Consider the following 21447-nt stretch of genomic DNA (forward strand, 5'->3'; position numbering starts at 1 on the left):
AGTAAACCAATTATACACTGCTCCAGCAGTACTGCAATCTGACATTTCAGATGGGAATACTAACTGAAACAGCCTATATTACTAGTAAACAATGGCAGAGCAAACCCATTATATTATCTTGTCCTCCCACTGAATGTGTGCCCCTCTTGCATATATCATATCCCACGAGAGATGGAGTCAGACATCATCAGATTTGGCAAAATCCACCTCATCTTCTATTTGATTCATAAGGAAACCTCATTATAGACATCAGCATGAAACACTAAAAGATGTTTGATGACTGGTAAACCTGAAGACACTTTAATAGGGAAAGGTAAAAGAAAACTAGGGACAGTCTGATGAATTCTCCCTCCCTTACACCAACACAACCAGTCTTGTTTCTTTGAGGGCCTACCAGTTTCAGTGGTGTTGGCCAGTGTAACATAGAGGATAATTTGACTTACAGAACTGTTTAGTCTTTAACTGATCACAGTGTATTCGATCTCAGTGGTTTCAGACAACAGCTTTGCCACTTTCTTGCTAAGGGTAAAACTTGGGTTGTAGTCTAAAAAATGAGACTATTAGAATATCCTGATTAGAGATGGGTCTGAACCAAAAACCTTACCCTCCCCCACTCCCAATTTTAATAGTGTTTGTTTCTAGAAAATGAAAGTAAAAGTATTTTTTCTCAAGTTGTTGCCTGAGATTACCCTGTGGCTGAGTGTGGGCTCCTCATCCCAATTCAGGGTCAGATCCAGGGGTCCAGTTGAGCTTTATACCGTACAGAACAGAGGGTTGGCTCCAAAAGTAGTGTTAAAGTTACTGTACATCCCCTGCCCCGGTATTCCACATTTTACCTTTATATTCCCCTAATCCTGGGGCCAGTATGTGTAGGTTCAGTACCCTGTTTCTGCTGGCTTCTAATTGCTCCAAAAAACTGAAACTATACCTGGACATCTTCAACATGGCCTGCAAGGAAGTGGGTGCTGCAAAAGACTGTAACACTGGTTCTGTCTTACACTGAAATGATGCTGCCACGGTTGAATAGGCTGGTTTTTAGGCCACAATTCAATGTGGAGTGGATCAAAAGGCTTAGTTATACTATCTGGGTAATCTCACCCAACACTTGCTCTCCAGTTCCTGCGTTCACAACTACATTTGAGTAGAAACACCTCCCCCCACCTACCAAACTCTTTAGGTTGAAACTGGGATGGCTTTACTTCCACAATAAACTCATTTAAATCAATAATGTTGCAACTTAGTACTACAGGTGTTTCAGGAAACAACATAATCTTTACTGAGGACTTGCTTCTTTCTTTCTTCTGTGACAGACTATGGATTGCAGTCTTACAGGAAAGAAGATTCCTCTGGGGGTTCTAGTTCATATCAGCAGCATTTGATACAGATTTATTTGCCACCTGAGATGCATTCACTGTTGAACTTTGAACCTACTCCTATGGCAGATGTGTACAGGTGACGATAAACTTTTCATGTGTCCTCCTTCGTGATCAAATATCCTTTGTTATTAATTGGGCTGAATTGACTTCTAACATTATATCAGAGGAGAATTTGACTGATTGTGATTAAAAGTTGATTGATTCACATTTAGAGAATAATTTAGCTATTAAAGGGACCACTACTTGAAGATAGGAAGTAAAATTCTAGAGCTTGTTGAAGCTGATGTAAATCCAGGGTAATGTTTTTGATATTTTTTCACTAGTGCAAGTGCAATCAAAAGATAGGTCTTATAGCTATTCTCTTTTTAACAGTATTGCTTCTTTTGTGTTTTTCTGTTGAAAAAATATTACAGTAAAAGCTTTGTTATCCGGCACCCATGGGGAATAGGGGGTGCCAGATAACAAAATATGCCTGTTAACTGAGCAACCTGAACAGGCGTCTTTGCCTGTTTGGGCTGCTGCCTCTCCCGCTGCATCCGGGGCATCGCCGCCCCTCCCATGGGCCCCGAGAGACAGGGAGGTGGACCCCGTGCAGCCTTCTGTGCCCCGGGCTGTGGGGGCTTGGAGAAACCGGAAGTGCCACGGTGGGCACTTCCGGTTTCACTTTATCTTACAAGCCGGCATGGCAGTTAATAGAACGTGCTGGCTTGTAAGGTGCCAGTTAATGGAGCTTTTACTGTACTTAGTTCACAGTGGGTGCACTTTACTATGGAGCTGACTGATTAGCTGTGCAGTAAAGTGTCACCATCTACATGTGTTCTTGCATTAGAGCACAGTAAATTAATTAACTCCACTGTAGGGACAATTACTATTCTACAGCAGATAGCACTAACATGCACTACAGTGCATGTGTAGACTGTCACCAGGGCTGGCTGGGGTGCAAGGGTTCTGCAGTGTGGGGGCTGCCTACCGGCTAACCGCACACTATAGCATTCTTATGCCTTGGTTAGCCCCTCTGCAGCACATTGATCTGGGGTGAAGCAGCCCTGATCTGGCAGGCTGATGCCCCCAGGTCTCCTGCTAGCCCGGGTCTGCTTTGCCCTGGCTCAACATGCTGCAGTCCTGAGAGCACATGTAAACACTGCGCCTGGGAAGAATAAGCTCCGGTGCAAACTGTCCCAGAATTTATTGCTATGTACTAATTGCATGTGTAGATGTACCCAGTAATATTAAAATGGTTTAAATAGGGTACATCTACACATGCGCTTTACTTTGGAGTTGATTAATTAGCTCCCCAGTAAAGCATCACATGTGCGCCAGTATTAGGGTCCAGTAAATTAATTAACTCCACTGTAGGACAGTATTGTCTGGGACAAATACTATCCTACAACAGAGTAATTACATGTGCTCAAATGCACATGTAGACTGTGACCAGGACCTACCATCTGTCACTGTACTGTAGCACCCTCGTCCCCCAGCCAGCTTCTCTACTGTCCTCTGCTGCTACCCAGGGCTGAGCCCCCATACCCTCTGCCAGGCCAGGGCTTCTTCACCCCAGGTCAAATAGCTGTGGTCCTGGGTGCCCGTGAAGACACTGCACCCGGGAAACAGCTGTCTCCAATGTAAACTGCACCAAAATTTATTCAGGCACATGCGTAGTTGCACGCAGGGAGCAGATTTCCAGTTTGTCACACAACTGATTCAGAATATATTTTTATGCAGAAGGAATAACCATAATATAGAGGAAATGAAAAACTTTCCTATTTCTTTCTGAGCACATGGTAATTGCTTATCTGTCAAGTGGGTTCTGTTTGTCAGGTTCTGCTAAATTGTGTTCTGCTATGTTTTCTGTTCAACACACAGAGATTACTAAGATGATTGAGGAAAAGGAGAGTCTTGTGATTATAAGGCCCCTGACTAGGATTCCAAAAATATAGTGTCACTTCTTGGCTCTCCCCAAGATTTCCGGTTTGCTTTTAGGCAAGTCACTTTCTCTTGTTGTGCCTCTGGGGGCATGTCTACATGTCGCCCCATGGCAACATAGCAATCATGTGGATCTACAAGTTATCGCAAGCTATGTCTCCATAGGGGCGAAATCTAACCATGTACTGCATACCCAGCACAGTAATCATCTGTACCATGTCATGCTTTAGTACTTCCAAAAGGAAGTACTAAAGCACAGCACCATAGCAATGTCACCCTACAGCGATGTGTAGACGCACCCTATATGTCCTTTAGGGACAACTTTGTTTATCATATAATCTTTGTGGTAGGAATTTTCTCTTATTTTGTCCCAGCACCCTGGTTGTAGTTGGAGCCTCCTGGTACTAACAAAATACAAATAATAAGTGGTTGAAGCTAATGGGGCATTTAGGTCTGCAGTATCTTCAATATGCAGGTGAGATTTTGTTTGGGGCTCCATCTGTTCAAATGCAGACAGGGCTTTCTAACTATTGGTACATTTGTAAAAAAATAACAGCCAAAATCACATTGGGAGTGGTCAAAATAATTGTTAAGCTAACCAAACTATGTATGAATTAAATGTACAATATTCTATAGAGAAAGAAATTATAAAACTAATGTTTACCTCAAAGCCTAGTTTTCCTTTGGCTAGGTTGTCTGTGACTAAGTCTAATTGCCTTTCAATTACTGTTTTTAGTCTTTTTAAAAATAAATTAGTTGCTAATATAAGGAAACTTTGATTAATCTTTCCCCTATTTTCACTTAACACCTAGCAAAATGACAAGTTTGGTAGAAAAGCTTGTTATTTTATATATACATACTGGATTTCTAGATTTTATTACCTTTCAGTGAATAAAACATAACTTGGGGTTATACCTGCAGGGACCCAGCTGGTAGACCTCAGGCTTTCCAGCAAGTTCAGTTCCCAGATACTAGTGAAAATTCTACTCGGTGCCTATCTTCATGTCAAAGCATCTTAATACCTTGAAGAAGCTGGTCCAAAATGGCTTGGACTTTTTGTGGTTGAACCTAGCTATGCTGTTCTGTTTCTGTCCTAGGCCTGATGGTAGAGGATTTGATGGATCTAGCTTTAGTTCTCCTAAACCATATGGTGCTCTGCCCAGGCTGTTTTTCAGCACTCTTATGCATTTGTTTTGTCACTGCCATGTATCAAAAAGCATCACACTTGCCAGTAGTGTCTCCTTGGTTTCCATACTTTCTTCTTGTTCCCCTTGCAAGGCAAAACATGTAGTTGTAGTGCAAGAAAGTTCCTGAAAAAGAGATGGCACCTGTATTATTGCACAGGCTGTCCTAAATTTACTAATGACTGGCACCTACTTTGCAACAGAACTGGGGCTTGTCTGTAGAAACAGATGCTAAGCAATCCCAACATATGAGCATAGGTAATGCTGGCCAAAATACATTGGACATGATCTGGAAATCCTAGGTAAGGTAACTATAATCTGTGGCTTTCTAAAACCTGATTTGCCTTATGGTGTAGGTTTTAGTTGTGCCTGACATTTCTCTTGGGTGGAACTCAAATCCAGAATTCACCATTTTTAAAAGTGAGTCATGAATTGTGGGACATAACTCAAAAAGCCCTGACTTGCAAGGAGAGGTATTCAGTCCTTTCCTCAAGTACCTTGAATTTGGGAACTAAAAATTAGGGCACTCCAAATCAATACTAACTTTTAGAAAATTTGGCTTGACTAAGGTGACATAAATCTAGAGGTCACTCACCACTGTAGTATCTGAACTCATGGCAGTCTCCTTTTAGAGTGCCTACTCCTGTTCTGCCATTCTCCCTGTGGCAGATCAAGATGCCTGCGCATGAAAACAGGATTCATCACAGATGATCCTTGGACCGTCTAGTGACAATGGAATGGGGAAATGGGCATTTAGTGAGGAATGGGGAGTAGGGTCATTAAAGAATCCTTGCATTTTAGATGCAAAGCCTGCTCTCAGTCACAGTTCCCTTCAGTTCTGCTTCTCAGTATTTTTATTTATACAGACACCAAAGCACCTGGGTCCAATTGACATTGTTTAGCTCCTCTTAGGAATTTTATTTTTCTTCCCAGCATGTACTAGCATAGCTGCTGGCACTGCAGAGGCAGGGAGGGCATTCTGGAATCACTGGTGTTTTGCTTCAGTTACCATCTAATTGTTCTCCTTAAAAATCTCCTTGGTTTTCTTGTTGTCATGTGATCCAGAAATGGCTCCCCTCCTTGCAAGCGATCAGTGTATAAAACCACACTAGATTAATTATGACGCTATTCAGTACATTACATATCCCCTATGGACTATATCCATGCTCTTCAACTGATAGCATAGATAATCTGCCCATTTAAGCAGGTCAGATCTGTTGCTGATCAGAAAATTGTTGTGGTCAAGTTCTTTAACAAAAAGTCAAGGGGAAGAAAATATACATAAATCCATCCTGTTCCTCAAATGATGTACTTTGCTGTTTCTGTTTCACATGTTTGTCTGTAATTTTACAGTTATGCCATCATTTTATTAGAGATTGCAACAAGAAGTGACCCTGTACCGGTAAGAGTTCTTCTGTTTTGTGAGCTTTTTCCTAGTAATTTTAATCCTGCTTCCTTTGAAGTTATTAACAAAACTCTGATAGACTCCAGAGGGAATAGGATGAGATTTATTGCACTTTATTCACAAGGACCAAAAAGCCTCACTGCTTACTCAGGGCCAGATTTTTAGCTGGCTCCAATGGAGCTGTATTACTAAGGATTCTTCCTAATTCCAGAAGCTCCCAGGACTTCCAAGAGGAATCCAGTGGAAAAGACTATATGTCTTTGTATCCATTACTTCTGGGGAAGCTCTCTGGGACTAGAGCTATGACCATGTATGCCATTCCCAGGCATGTTCCTCACCAGGCCATACCTTCCCTGGTCTGTCCTGTTTCCATAGAACCACAAAGCACCTTGACTGAGTAAGTTAGAGGTCAGGAAACTGCACTGGCATAGCTGCTGAGCCCTTATCCATGGGGGTGGTGTTGTCTACAAATTGATCCCCCATGTAAATGGTTAGTGCAAAAGCACCAGCATAAAGAATATGCTTCAAAATTGATAGCAGTTTCCCTAAAGACAGAATGTGTCATTGCTCTGGTCCTATGGAATGCATTGCTTAAAATAGATCTAACAACCTGAATTTAGGACTGTATTTCTCCAGTGGTTAATAGTACTGTCCATCCAGTTTCATAAAGGGCTCTGAGTATCTGGTTCCATCTATTTTTTTTTCATTCTTTTCCAAAGCTGTTCACCTGCAATGCAGGCTGAGCTCAAATCCTTTCAGCTGAGTGAGCGCTTGGAGACAGAGCCATCTGGGTTAGAATGAGCCATCCAGGCCTTTTATGTGCTTACACATGAAAGCATTGATCTGGACTAATCCCAACACAGAAAAATATGAAGGCTTCTATGTTGTAAGTGATAGGGAAGAATATGTTGCAGACGTAGGACAATAGTGGGGTACATTCAACATAACATACAAAAAAGTGCCAATAAATCTCTCTTTCATTGATTCACTGCTTTACAATATTATGATTGATTTATTTACAGTTTTTATCCCCCTTTTTGTTTTCTTCTTTCAATGTTATTAAATATTGCCTTCTAGAAGGATGAATCTCTTTCAGCAGAGTATTCTTGGTGCCCGCCTCTGACAGAATTAATTTCGGGGAAGTCTGACAATTCCTGCCCATGCCCTACAGACTATGTGGAGGTAAATAACACTATATACTATTGCACACAAACATTGTTATTATGGTGAATTGAAGGCTGTAGGGATTTGACAGTGATTTCAGTGCAGTAGCACCTTTGATGAATGTAAACAAGTAAGAAACCCAGGAAATGAAGAGTTAAGATTTTACATCTTAAGCAAGGCACCATAAAATGCTTGATAGCTTTAATATTCATAACAGAGCAGCCATTATTCCAACAAATGGAAAGTTTCAGTTTGTCCCAAAAAGTTTCAGTGCAGTAAATGATGTTTTTAATTTTCAGTCAATGGAATGCTATGGCTTTTAATTTTATTATAAAGTGGCAATTTGATATACATATTTAATATTAGAGATGCTTTATGATTAGCATTTGAAAGCCAGTTGTCAATAAGCTGAAGTTTGCCTCTCAAACAATCCATTTTATTTTTTTTAATGAGATGAAAGAGCTGATTCTCTCACTTAAACCTGTGCAGTGTAACCAAAGGAAGCAAGTTAGTTCAATTAAGGGAGTTTGTATTCAGCCAGTCTGATTTTAGGTTAAGAATGCTTTGTATCAACTTAGCTCAGTTCAGTTCCTTAACTACTTAAATTAAACAGGTCTCCTTTTAGATTGAAATGAGTGTCTAGAAATGAGTTAAACCAGGTCTTATTCTGGTTTAATTAAATTGATTTTGAAAGACAGCTGAATTAACCCCAGGCAATTTCTGTGAATAGCAAACCCAAAGGTCACTTTGTTTGACTTTAGCAGTGCAACGTGGTAAGGTAAAAGAATTGGGTCCCCACATTTTAAAGGTATTGAACCAAAGGAAAACAAGCAACACTAGAGCATTCTGGGGTTTCCCCCCAGCAGCACTTCATTAACTAATGCCAGTGAAGTACAAGGGGACAGAATAAATCAGTCAGTATGATTTGAGATAGGTATGAACATAGACCAGGGAAAGATCTGGTATCATGGTTGCAAATGGCAGCAAAGACAACCCAAGAAGCAGTGCTTGATAGAAAGATTTATCCCTGCCTTGACTGACAAATGACTTATTTGCTTTATCTCCCCCCCCGGCATTTCTCCAGCTAATCAGAAGGTGCAGGAAAAACAACCCAGTCCAAAGACCAACATTTGAGCAGGTCAAGAAGATGTTGTACAAGATGAATCCTAACAAAGTTAGCCCTGTTGACATGATGATGACCCTGGTAAGCACAGTAGATTTCTAATCAAATGAAAAGGCAACTCAAGCAAGAGTTGTCAGCGCACACACCTGAAACTGATGCCAGCTTTCCCTGCCACTCATTGAGGACTGTCTTGCCCTTTGATGTTGCACCCATTGTTTGCCAAAAGGAAAAAAAAATCCAGTAATTCACATCTAGTAGGTTAACTGCAGTTTGAGCTTCAGTGGAAGCTATGCTTAAGTTGAAGTCCAAGTCCCATTCTAACTCTGTTCCTGTCAGCAATCAGAACTTCTGCAGATTTGTATAAGGATAAACATTTTTAAGTCCAGAGCCCACAATTTAATCCCTCACAAGCTGCATGCAAATTGCAGGCTGCCAGTTGGACAGTCCTGATTTATAAGGTGCAAATCTACCTTGCCTTCTGCTTGAGTTCAGACTAACATGGCTAACTACCTCTCTATAGGCTTTGGATGTCTGGGATAAATACTGCCTTGAGCGGTGGTCTGATTGCTTACTAGTGGCAGTCTAAAGATAAAAGTTAATGCATAGAGCCATCAGAAAAAATAGGGGTGAAAGGTTGACCTTTGTCCATCTGCATGCTTTCAAACTGAAATCAGTGACATGCTAAAGCTGTTTGTTTTTGTAGATATGAGGAACTCAGTGAATGGATTACATTGTCCAATTCTCTGTTTATGTTGCTTAGATGGAGAAATACAGCAAACACCTGGAAGTCTTAGTTGCAGAAAGAACCCAGGACTTAATGCATGAAAAACAGAAAACTGATCGTTTGTTGCATAGTAAGTTGCTGAAAAGTATTCTGCATAGTCAAATTTATTTTTTTTTTCTTTCTTAATGACAAACAGTGAAATAATCTACCTTTTTAGGATAATAGGTTCATAAGCAAGTAGGGCTGGAAGAGACCTCTCAAGGTCAGCTAGTTTAGTCTGCTGCTCAAGGCAGGATAACTAAACTATCCCTGCCAAGAGTCTGTCTAATCTGCTTTTGAAGTTTCCAAGCCTGGAGATTCCACAACTTGTCTAGGTAACTTGTTCCAATGCCTGATCCCCTTCATCATTTTTTATAGGTCTTCCTTTAATATATTTCCTCCATGCAAGTACGATAGACATTTAGCATTTGTTTTCATTTTCCCCTCAAATCATTCCTTTCCCATTGAATTGCTAATGTTTCATCTTCCTCTGGGTCTGAGGTCTTCTTGGTTTTATGAAAATGTCATTTTGCTTGGCTCTAAAAATGCTGGAGAATGTTGGAGAACTAATACAAGGGTGATGTCATTTCCTGACAGATTTTTCACTATGGAATTTTACAAGAGGAAAGAGATGAAAGGACAGACAGAGACTAGAGACGAGGGAAATAAGGAGGCACAGAGAGAAAGGAGAGGTTGTGGGTGAAGAGAACTGCAAGGGGAATGCACAGAAGAGACAGCTCATAGGAAAGAAAACAAGAAAGGAGAGGTAAAGAAAGCACTAGTGAGGGATAAGAGCCACAGTGTTTGTATCTAGATTCCCTAGTTCTTTTTCCCTTGAGGCTTCTGCCCCAACATCAAAGCATTGTACATTTATTCATGTTTATTTTGCATTCTGTATCTAACAGGAAAAATAAATCAAATTATGGTGAAGCATTTTTGTGTACTTCTCTGTTACAATATTAGTTAATGATCTCTCTTTACTCTCTAAAACAGGTATGTTACCAAAGCAAGTAGCAGATAATTTAAGGCAAGGAAAACCTGCACAAGCCCAGAGCTACATAAGTGCCACCATCTTTTTCAGGTGAGTAGGGATGGATGTGGTCAGAGATGGAATTTACCTCAACAAAGCCATATGTGCCCAAATCATATTTAGAAGCAAAATGTTGTCTAAGAGGACAAGGAGCAAATGATGTAAATCATTAAGCTTTTTGTTGGAGTGAGCCCTTAATATAGTTTTATAAATTTTCATCTGCAGGATGCCACTGTGTTAACTGTAAGAGGTAAAACCTCCAATCTGAGCATAGGCAGACAAGGTTCCTTGGGTGAATTTGATATCTTTTATTAGACCAACCCAAATGGTTGGAGAATAGTTATTAAGCAAGCTTTCAGGTTCAAAAACCCTTCGTCAGGCTCAGGAAGCTGCAGCAGTTGGTGTGTGCTCTTCCTGGATGGAATGAAAAGTAAAGAAGCCAGGGACTGGGCTGGGCTGGGGAGTCAGTTGCCAGGCAGATTGTAATGTATCAAAAATCCAATGTCTATGTTTAGTCCCTGATCTCTAGTATCCAGCAGGTTGATGAAATGGAGCTCATAGGCTCGTCTCTGGGAAGTGTTGTGTAAGTTTCCCTTGAGGATCAGGACTGAGAGACTAGAGAGAGAGTGGCCCTCCTGTGAGAAATGTGCCCCCACCGGTAATTGAGTGTTTCTGTCTTTGATGGATTTCCGGTGTGCGTTCATTCTGGTGCGCAGTTGTTGTCTGGTCTCTCCTACATATCTTCCATCAGGGCATTTGGTGCATTGGATGAGGTATACTACATTCCTGGAGGTGCAGCTGTAAGATCCTGGGATGCTGATGGCTCTGTTGTGGGGTGTAGTAATAGTGGAGGTGGTGGAGATGTGGGGGCAGGTTTTGCATTTCTTGTCATGGCACGGTCTGGATCCTTTTGGTGTGTTCTGGGCTTGAGGAAGTTTGCTTCTGGTGATGAGGTTAAAATGTATATATTTCTGTTCAAGGTAAAACTAAATAAAAACCTTAAGATTTTAGTAGAAAAACCAGAGAGAAAACACATTTTATAAACTTTATTTGACTTTCAGCATTGGACATGTACAGTGATAAGACATAGTCCAGCAAGTAATTGACCCCGCTGTGCAGCCCATGGCAAGGGATAGGGGTTATGTCCATTTTTGCCTTGTGGGCATAGCTTAAGATCAAGGACCCTATATCCTCAAATAAATTTACATCCAGTTGTAAATTAAAACTGTCTACTTCCTTAGTCAGTGAAGCTAACTTGGAGTAGTCCATTCTTTGCTACTAAGGGAATGTCTTAAAGAAGAAAATATGTCTGTAAGATCCTGTAAACTCAAGAAATACACTTCAAAACAAATAAAATGAGAAAGCAAAGGAAAGGAAGAAAAGGAAAGTCCTAACTTCCAGTTGAGAAATTATTATCAAAAGGCAAGATGCACCATCCTATTTTTGTTTCACAAAAGCATGCCACATTCATGACTGACCAGGATTTCTTCTCCTTGCTGTGTCTTATCAGTGACATCGTTGGCTTTACTCATCTGTCCAGCACCAGCACACCTTACCAAGTGGTAGACTTCTTAAACAAGCTCTACACCACCTTTGATGAAATTATAGACAATTATGATGTCTACAAAGTGGAAACTATAGGAGATGCATGTGAGTTCTCTGTACCAACAGTAGGAGGGGATTTTGTGAGGTAATTAGGAGAAGTCAAATTCTCAAAAGAACATGCCAATTGAAGAGAGGTGAAAAGCTAATTATCACTGTACAGACCAGAGGAATAAAATTACAGGAAGCGAGAAGTCTAAACACAGCACTAGAAAATGCACTGTCAGTATTTTTTTCATGCATGGCCATAGTATTTCATGAGGCTAAAGAAAGCTGCAGAATAGAGGAGTGGGTGGAACTGACCAGCACCTGGTGTGACCTGCAGAGTCTCTGCTGAGATGCTGGAAACTGACTAGTTTTAGCTGTTGACTTGCATTTTATAGGAATATATGACTCCAAAATCAGCCCAAGCAATCAGCTCACACACTCTGCCAAGGATGAAACTTCTGTTCATGTCTCAAGGTCCCCATTCCTAAACCGTACCATTGTTGTCTTCTTGAGCAGGGCTCAGTACACACATGCCCCTTCCACAGTCTCTATGAGTCTTGGCATCTCCTCTCCTGGTTCTTTGGAACCCTCCCCCCGTGACTTTTCTCCCATATTGTAACTTTGTAGGTTTTGGCAACTAATTAAATGCTACTTCTTCCCAAATCATTGGTATCTTTTGGGGACAGACTCTAACTCTTAGTAACAGGAATGAAGAAATACTCCTCTTGCTGCTAAACCAAGCAGCAGGATTACACACACCCATAAATCTAATAAACTGGGCATGTTTACATGAGATGTTTACTGTGCAGCTGACTAATTAACTGTGCAATAAACAGCTCGGCGTCTACACGTGTGCCCCTATTAGGGTGCATGGAACTAATAAACTCCACAGCAGGGTAGTATTTGTAAAATACACGTACTACCCTGCTCTGGAGTTTTTCATGCACAACTCTGCCTGTATAGATGTTGCCCCAGCTGGGGAACAGGGCGCTTCAGTGAGGGGCTAGCTGGTAGGCAGCCCCAACAATGAACACTCCCGTGCCTCAGCCAGCCATTCGGCAGTATGTGGAGCCTGGTCAGATAAGCCAGGGCTGGTAGGGTACCCAATATGGTCCAGAGTTTTATTTTTTTTCTCCCAGTCGCATGTTCAATATGTTCTGGAGTTTATTTGTGCGCATTAATCGCACATGTAGATGCACCCACAGGGTTCCTGAGCAACTGTGTGTTAGGGAATATGGACACCATACCTAGCATTTGGTTTGCAGAGTACTCGCATGGATTCTGTAGGCACAGTGCTAATCCTACAGTACTTCTCCCTCTGCAAAGCAGGAACCAACGTCAGAAGAAATGGGAGAGGGCTCCTGATGACTTCATTGCTATTTCCTAATGACGTCTTCTTAAAGTTGGGTACACCTATCAGCTGCCCCCAACCTCAAGGACCTTGACAAGGGAGTGCATGCCCTCCTGGCTGTGTAAGGGGAAAGTCTAGTTTTGCACAGCTGGAACAATTAAATACTCAGGATATGGTGCTGTGTTTATGCCTAGACCTTGTTTCTTGCTGCCTTTGCCCTACACCTTTTTAAGTAGGAGATTTGTCTCCAAACTTTATCTCCAACCTGCCTTTGTCTCCAACCTTTTTAAGTAGGAGATTACCTTTGGCATTTAAAAACAGCCTAAGATCCAGATCTACCATGCACTGCCATTGCCACACCCTCCCCCCCACCCAGCAGGTAAGTCTGTGGGGAGGGAAGGGGGGTGCAGATCGAGGCAGAGGGAGAAAAAATTATTTGGGGCTGTGCCTCCCCAGCAGGTAAGTCCCATCCAGCCAGGGCCCCACTCAACTTAGCCCTGCTCCTGCCTCTGTGGCACTGTCCCTTACCGCAGGAGCCTTGGTCTAACGCCCACAGACTGACCCGCTGGGCTGGGGTACACATGTGCATGCACATGGGCACTCATCCCCCCACCGCAGCCTTGGATTGACTCCAAGAGGCTCAGAGATCTACTGGTGGATCGAGATCCACTGGTTGGTGACCACTACCCTACACTCACAGTTCTACACTTCAGTTTGAAAGATGATTTTTCTAGATGAATTGATAGGCAACCATCAATCCTTCTCAACCATGGTTCATACGTGAGAAGTCACCAGGACCTAGGCAAGAGTATGGAGGAGTGGAGGCTGCCCAGACCTTCCCTCCCCAACTTTAGACCATTGAGACAGAATCCAAAGGTCAGACGAAGTCTGGATGTTCTGTGCCTCAGTAGCTATAGTTATATGTACATTGAGGCATCAAACCCAGGTCTCCTACATGGCAGAAAAGGAATCTATCACCAAACCACAACAGTGGGTTAAATGAGTTAATATCCCATAGCAAAAACCCTTTTTATAGTGACTGGGCTGATCATTGTGTTTTTTGTTTTTAAGACATGGTCGTGTCAGGGGTACCCAAGGAGAATGGAATTCTGCATGCTGGAGAAATAGCCAGTATGGCCCTGGACCTTGTGGCAGTGTGTAAGACATTCAGGATTCCACACAAGCCCAACACCCAGCTGCAGATACGAGCAGGAATCCACTCAGGTACGTGGCGATGAAGCAGAATAAAAAATTGTCTGGCAAACCACAAATGATTATAACAGCACCTTTTCTAGGGAAAGAGTGAGCTGAATTTTGAGCCATGGACATAGTACACTACATCTGAATGCTCAGGTCAGCATTAACTGTGGATGCTACTGAACACCTGACACATGTGGCCCCAAGTGACTGCAGCATCATTCTATCCTAAGGCATACCTTGACAAAGATCTTGTTGCGGAGGGGCAGCTGCTGCATTTTAAATGACAAGCCTGGCACAAATATTTTAAGTAAACCAGCACCTCACCAGCCAGACTGGAAAGGGTCAGATCTCACTTGTGTTCCACAGAGAACAAGAGAAAAGTGCTGCTAATTTAGGCAGGGAACAGCCTCTTTCTCATTGGACCGATTCCATTATTCATTATCCAAAGCAGAAAGCCTTTCTCATATCTTTGATGCTACGCTTGCCCTGGCTGCCTGGGCTGAAAAATGATTTCCCACTCTTCAAAGTGTATGGTGAACAATTGAGTCTAAAAAATTGGACCAAATGGGATGTTCAGCTCTGCACTGCACAGAGTCTACAGAATAGTTTGCTTACATTATCTCAATGGCAGATCAAACCATTCTTATCTTAAGGTGTAATGGGTGGATTTGGGGGGATCAGAACTAACATTCAGTGGGCATAAGTAAGAACAGAAAGCTTACTGGCTGTCCTCAGCAGCTAAGGGCTCATTTCTTGATTTCTGTAATTCTAGATGCTTCCTGGTATGAGCCAGCCTAAGGTTTTGTGGACCTTACATGAACAACCTGTGATCTTTCCACTCCAGTCCTCCTCTGCTTATGACCTCTGCTCTTTGATCTCTGCTGACTGTTCTACCCAGCTAGTAGTTAGTTGTGGAGCTGAAGCTCAATTTATCAAATGCAGGGAGTGGCTAGAACAAAATTGTTACTCAGTCCTTTCCTTTGTGAAGAACTGAGAATGGTGCTGTGGCTGGCAGACAGGAGCTATGCATTGTATCTGGTCTCTTGCAACCATGGGGCACATCCCCACATGCAGGGATACGCATTTGCTGTGGCAAAAATTGCAGTGGCAAGAATCTGTGCCACTGCTTTTTGCTGCTGTACACACCCCCGTGTGTGGGGTTTGGTGCAGGGCAATTTGTCCAGGGTGGGGTAGGGGAGGCTGGGGCCAGCACTTGTAGCAGCAGCAATGCCAATCTGGCTGCACAGAGGGAAAGAGTGAGCTGCCAGCAGCCAGCATGTAGTTCTGGATGGCCGGGCTGGTGTCAGATTTTGTCTAATTTGCAGCGTGGTGAACACTTGCACACACGCTGCATGCAGTTTGAGGCGCCTCAAACAGCTTTGAGGCACCACAAACTACACACATGCACTCAGCTGAACATACCCATGAAGGCCACACAGGTTTTAGGCTTAGCTTCAGGGGTCAATTAAAAGTGTCTCTGAGAATTCCTGGCTTTCTTTCCCTCAAATAGGGCCTGTTGTGGCTGGAGTTGTTGGAACCAAAATGCCACGGTACTGCTTATTTGGAGATACTGTGAACACCGCATCCAGGATGGAGTCCACCAGTGAAGGTAATGAAGAGCAGAGCATGGGGTCTGCTCTTAGCACAGTGTAATAAAGTGTAAAGAAACAAAATCCCGAATTGTGGGTACAACCCTGGTAAATGGGAGCAAATCCCCATCCAGGGTGCTTCTTGACTTGAGGATCTGATTATGCACCCATGATTCACATACATTTATGTACATGTCTCTCCCCTTTTGTAAGAGCATCCACTCTTCTTCCAGCCCCAGGAAGGGATTGTCTTGGATCCTAAGATCTCTGAAGGGCAGGTGGGCCAGGTAATGAAAGGGTGTGTCAGTTATCAGGGAACATTCATTGTTTCCTTCGTCCCCTCTATGTAACTGCATCTGCAGCAGAAATCCTAATCCATTTTCACAGCCCTTTCTCTTCAGTGACATCTTCTTGCCTGTGGGGAGTTCAGGAGACTGCCAGCAACTGCAAGAGACTTGACAGCATGGTGCATTGGACGTGCGCCAGCAGCCTGTGGGAGTAGGGCATTTGGTTCCACAGCAAGGCAAACTCTGCCCTCCAGCACAGCGATGACAGAGAAATCTCAACAAAGCAATCTTCACAGATTGCTGTTCTTCTTCAGCTTCTCCCACAGGCTCCCAGAGCCTAGTGTCTGGTTAGCAAGCTTTATCTTTCCGAACTCAGAATTAAAAACAGTATCTGAAATTAGATTTGATCTAAGCTCCAGGAGCTGGAAAAAATCTAAAAGAAATAATGTGACTTTATTGTTGTTCTTGTATTTTCTCTTTAAATGTGGAAAACAAGGCCAAATAGTTCTATTGCCAGACTTACAATACTTTGTAGAGGTATCAAAACTGGGTAATTTTTCAAGTTACTTTACAGTGCACTTGCATTCTGAAAAATGACTTTCAAAATATCACTGTGAACTTCAGGGGTGTTGGTTGTAGCTGTGTTGGTCTAAGGGCATAGGCAGACAATGTTCTTCAGGTAAATGTGATGTCTTTTATTAGACCAAATAAATAGTTGGAAAATTGTTTTTTGCAAGCTTTCAAGTACAAACACCCTGGGCCTGAAGAAGGGTGTTTGTACCTGAAAGCTTGCAAAGAACAATTTTTCCAACTATTTAGTTGTTCTAATAAAAGATATCACATTTACCCAATGAACCTTGTTTGTCATGGTGAACTTCAACATCCATTGCCCATAATGCACTTCAGACCAAGTTTGCCTAGTTTGCAGAAGGATTTTTTTCCTACCCCCTGACCTTACAAGACTCAACCATGGGGTGCTGAGTGTTGAGCTGGGTTCTCTTCCTCTCTCACTTTCTCAGTGCTCAGTGTCCCAGAGGATTAACAGTTGAAGTGGAAATAGGACCTAGGAGTCCAGCTGCCTAGACTCCTGCTCAGTCACACCCCTCTTTCTCGGGAGGACCAAACAATAAACACTTTGTGTGCCTGAGCTAAAGAAGGAAACTTGTGTAGCCATATCTTTTTATACAATTGCAGGAAACAGTATCTTCCCCCCCCTTTTTTTATTCATAGTTCTGAAGATGGAGGGGGCGGGGGTGAGGTTGTTTTAGGTTTTGTTCAAAACAGACTGCATGAAGAAAGCACTAGTTTTGCTGGGCCATAAGATAAAACTCCATATGGATTTCTTCACTGTGAGATGAAAGAGACACTTGTCAACAACTCCAGCCAAGCAGCTATAAAGAGCAGAAAAATAATACCAAACACAGGATGTGATACAACGTGTTTGTTGACAGTCATGGATTTGTCCTGAGATGCCTCACAAAGAAACCCAGGACATTACGGTTCATCTGTGAGCCCTTCAAATAACATGGAAATGACAGCAAAGAAATTAAAAAAGCGAAGTGATGATATAGCAGCCTGTGCAGCAGATAGTAAGCAGTATTCATTGCTGACTACGTTGTATGTAGGTAAATGGTTAAAATAATATAGCACTTTTTCCCTTTTCAGCTCTTAAAATCCAGTGCAGTTTGAGTACATACCAACTGTTGGAGCAGATTGGAGAGTATGTGTTAGTGTGTCGAGGGAATTTACAAGTCAAGGTAAATATATGCAGTGTATGTCCAAATTTTTAGAAGAAAAAGCATGTGAAGGAAGTACATGCCACTGAGATGTCCTTGATTTTAACCCTTCGTACACTCATCTCTCAGAGGCTTTGAATTAGCCTTAATTAGCACAATTACTGAAAATCAAGCGAGACTTTAAAGTGGAGTGAAAAATCAAAGTGATAAAAGCCTTCTGTTTTGAACAAGTGAATCCTAATTGCCCATATTTATGAGAGAGGGAGTGGCATGTACTCCTTGTGATAAAAAGTGGGACAAATCACATTTGGGGAGAGTTCATATCCAGGTGCTTTTTTTTTCTCTTTGAAAGGTCATAAATGAGAATGTTAGATCTAAACACCCCTAGACCTTGATGGGTATAAACCCAGATCTTGTCTTTTCATTTTGGGTCATTATCTGGTCTTTTGCCCTATGATATGGAACTATGTGGCAGGTAGACTTTTCATTGGGTGAATGGTTCATTTCCATTGCCACTTCCATCAAGACCACAGAAACAATTGCTTCCAGGTGCCCAGTTATCACATTGACACAGTTGCAGTCCATAGAGGGGACAGGATCTGACTATGTTATAACTATGTCTTATGTCCAGGATAAAGATATGGATTGACTTAGGGATTTAATTAAAGTCTTTTACCTCTATTATGGGAGATGGCAAAGCCCATATGAGTCCAGTCCAAACTACAAACTGGAATTGTCTTGTAACTGAGTTAAGGGAGAAGTTTGTGATAACCACATCATCAGTCTTGGTTTGATCTGTAGTGTTATGTATAAACAATGACACTTTCTCAAAGATACTTTCCCCACATTGTTCTATTATGGAATAAATAACAGCAACAGTGTGATGATAGGGCCAATGTAATGCAGGCAGAGCATTGGACTGGGACTCAGGAAAACTCAGTTTAAATCCGAGCTCTGTCACTGACTTGCTTTTTGACCTTAGGCAAGTTGCTGTGCCTCAGTTTCCCCATCTGTAAAACAAAGATAATGATGCTGACCTTTAAAAGTGCTTTTAGATCTACTGATGGAAGCCTGTATATAAGAGGTAGATGCTGTTGCTGCATCTTGGCTTATTTTATTTTCTCCTTAGGGAAAAGGAGACATGGTAACTTACTGGCTGGAAGGAAAGCAGGCTGCTGCCAGACAGAAGCAAGTTCCCAAATTGACTGCACCGACTCAAGAGCTGGATGCCACCACTTTTAGTTTGATTCCTGGAGTTTTGCCCAGTGACCCGCTCTCAAGTGCAACTTAAAGGACTTGAGTGGTTTGGCTGTTCCTGTTTCTTGTCTTTTTCTAATATATCTGACAAACCTCTCTTGTGTTCCTGAAGGGCCTTGGGTATTTGAAAGTCTCCCTTTCTGTGCCACACACAGAGTCAAAGCTAAAGAATAGGTGCTGCCTCCCCATACCACCAGTCCTCCTGGATTTGTGGCACAAACAAAAATATAGTAAAAGAAATGTTTGGCAATGACAGGTGTGTGGATATAAGAAGTGAAATGGATTATTTTGTGTCAGAAGCTATCCAGAGATGGGAATCTTCCAACAGGAATCAGATCTGTACAGCTGTCTCTCTGCTTCTGTTGGGGAACTCCCTGTGTACAACCCCTATTATTGGACTTGGCAGAAACAACAGGCTGGAGATTCCAACAGATTAGCTCTGCTTGTTGGAAAGAGAGAAAATGGGTAATGCTGCTATTTAGGGTCATAGTAAACCTCATGGAATCAAAATGAGTGCTTCAGAAGGAGGGACAGAAATGTGGATTTGTTAACATTTCTAGCTGTGTGCAGTAGAAGGAAAATAGTCTGACCCTGACCCAATGGATAGAGTACTGCACTAGAATGTAGGAGGCCTGGATTTTATTCCTAGTTCTGGCAGTAGCTTGCTGGCTGGCTGAAATCACTTTACCTCTGTGTGCCTCAGTTTCTCTATGTATAAGATGGGGATGATGATATTTACCTTCTTTGTAAAACACTGAAATTCATGCCCAGAAAATGCTATACAAGAGGTTTTTGTTATTATTGAATACAAGATAGACTGTTAAAAGCATTTCCCAACTGAGGACTGATTAGGAAACTATGGGAGCTCTCTGGAATGAAGGTTTGACACACTCAAGTTGTATTATGGATGAAGGAGGCAAGTTTGTGTTAAAGAGATACTGTTTGTCTGCAGTTTCACTGAGAAATCAGAGAAAACCTTATGAGTCACTGTGCAATTTAGGAGACCATAATCAGGGTTGTTGCTTCTTATTTAGAGAAACCTTATGCTAGAAATCTGTGTCTGCTGGTAAACATGGTTTTACTTCTAGAGTTTCTCCTTCAAGCTCTGTTAGTGATTATTTTCACTATTTTCCCTAAAGGCAAAGTATGGTGTGTGTTGTATACTATTTAGGGTTGTTAGTGTTTTTCCCTCTGTCAGACTAAAGGTTTATTTAAAATGGTAGCCAGCTTTCTTTGAGTCAGGACTGGTCTACAGTAGAAGAATTGCAGAGTAACTAACCTGATTTAAAACCAATTAGGTAGTCTGGTACAAAAACGTCACATAGGTGCACTTAATTAGGTGTAAATCTTAACTGAATAATTGCCCAGTTTGTGCCCGCACTGTAATTAGCCTGCATTTTATTAAGTATATGCTGTGTGATGAGTGAGATTTAACATATTACGGTATTGCTGACATTGTAGATTCTTACTCAGCTCTTTTGCAGAAAGCAAATGCAACAGTAGGCAGCAGTTTTTAAAGGGAATTAATAGATTTATGATTCCAAATCCTTCTGAAATCCAAAGTGAGTTTGAGGGACCTTTGAAGATACTAAAAGGGGAAATCTGGCCCTGCTAAATCAGTGGGATTTTTGCCACTCACTTCACTGGAGCTAGGATGTCACCCAGCATATGAAATTATTCTTACTGAGTTAAATTATACTACACACTTGAATTTTAAAAAATATGCTTTCACAGCTATTAAATTTGAAAGATTTCATTTGTATATGCTCAAATATCATATTAATGTCCAGTACAGGAAAACAACCTTATACTCAGTCTCAACCTTATACTCCCATTTAACCACATAGCAGTAACATCCCACTCAGAATGATTGCTTCTGGTGCTTAGCCAAAAACCCATTTATCAGGATGTGGCATTTGTTCCTGAACCCCTGTGTTCTACACAGTTGCAACATACATTGTGTTGTGTATTATTCTTTCACTGAATTAACAGTCATTTTTCCAATGTGTTAAATTTTGTATTAGGAGTAATATAAAAAAAGATCTCACAGCTTTTAGGCAATGTAAACTGGATAGATAGTATGCACTGGATCTATTATGAACTCATGTATAGTAACGTTGCAATTCTTACTCAGCTACTCTGTATTTGTTTAAATTCTTATAATTAAATATGTTAAAATGAGCATGTTTTCTGTTACAGTGCTTTTATATATCAATGAGGAGTGTGGTCATTTCACTTTTGTAAACTATCTGTAGTACTGATGCTCATGAAAATTGCTGGATTGACAGCCCTGTCCATCCAGGGCTTGGTCTAATATCTAGTGAAATGAATGGGAAGACTCATATTGACCTCAGTGGGCTTTGGATTACATTTCTTATCTGCAGAAGAGGAACAATGTAGATGGCACGAGTGCAAACCTCTTTTTCTGTTACTCTGTCATCTCTCCCTCTCTCAGCTCTGTCATAGATG

General features: G+C 41.7%; 1 protein-coding gene across 1 annotated transcript in view; it reads left to right on the top strand.

Annotated features, from left to right (window-relative positions):
• The window catches only part of LOC102572314 (atrial natriuretic peptide receptor 1), a 53239-nt gene extending 32080 nt beyond the window's left edge, over window positions 1-21159 (top strand). The window contains exons 13-23 of the mRNA XM_019490662.2: window positions 1311-1452; window positions 5837-5885; window positions 6966-7070; window positions 8137-8256; window positions 8936-9029; window positions 9932-10019; window positions 11479-11618; window positions 13981-14133; window positions 15620-15718; window positions 17651-17742; window positions 18851-21159. Coding sequence (XP_019346207.1) covers window positions 1311-1452; window positions 5837-5885; window positions 6966-7070; window positions 8137-8256; window positions 8936-9029; window positions 9932-10019; window positions 11479-11618; window positions 13981-14133; window positions 15620-15718; window positions 17651-17742; window positions 18851-19012 — 1244 coding nt within the window. The 3' untranslated portion in view covers window positions 19013-21159. The remainder of the gene's footprint in view (window positions 1-1310; window positions 1453-5836; window positions 5886-6965; window positions 7071-8136; window positions 8257-8935; window positions 9030-9931; window positions 10020-11478; window positions 11619-13980; window positions 14134-15619; window positions 15719-17650; window positions 17743-18850) is intronic.
• Window positions 21160-21447: the final 288 nt, after the last annotated feature.

Source organism: Alligator mississippiensis, chromosome 3, assembly GCF_030867095.1.
Source record: "Alligator mississippiensis isolate rAllMis1 chromosome 3, rAllMis1, whole genome shotgun sequence".
NCBI lineage: Eukaryota > Metazoa > Chordata > Crocodylia > Alligatoridae > Alligator > Alligator mississippiensis.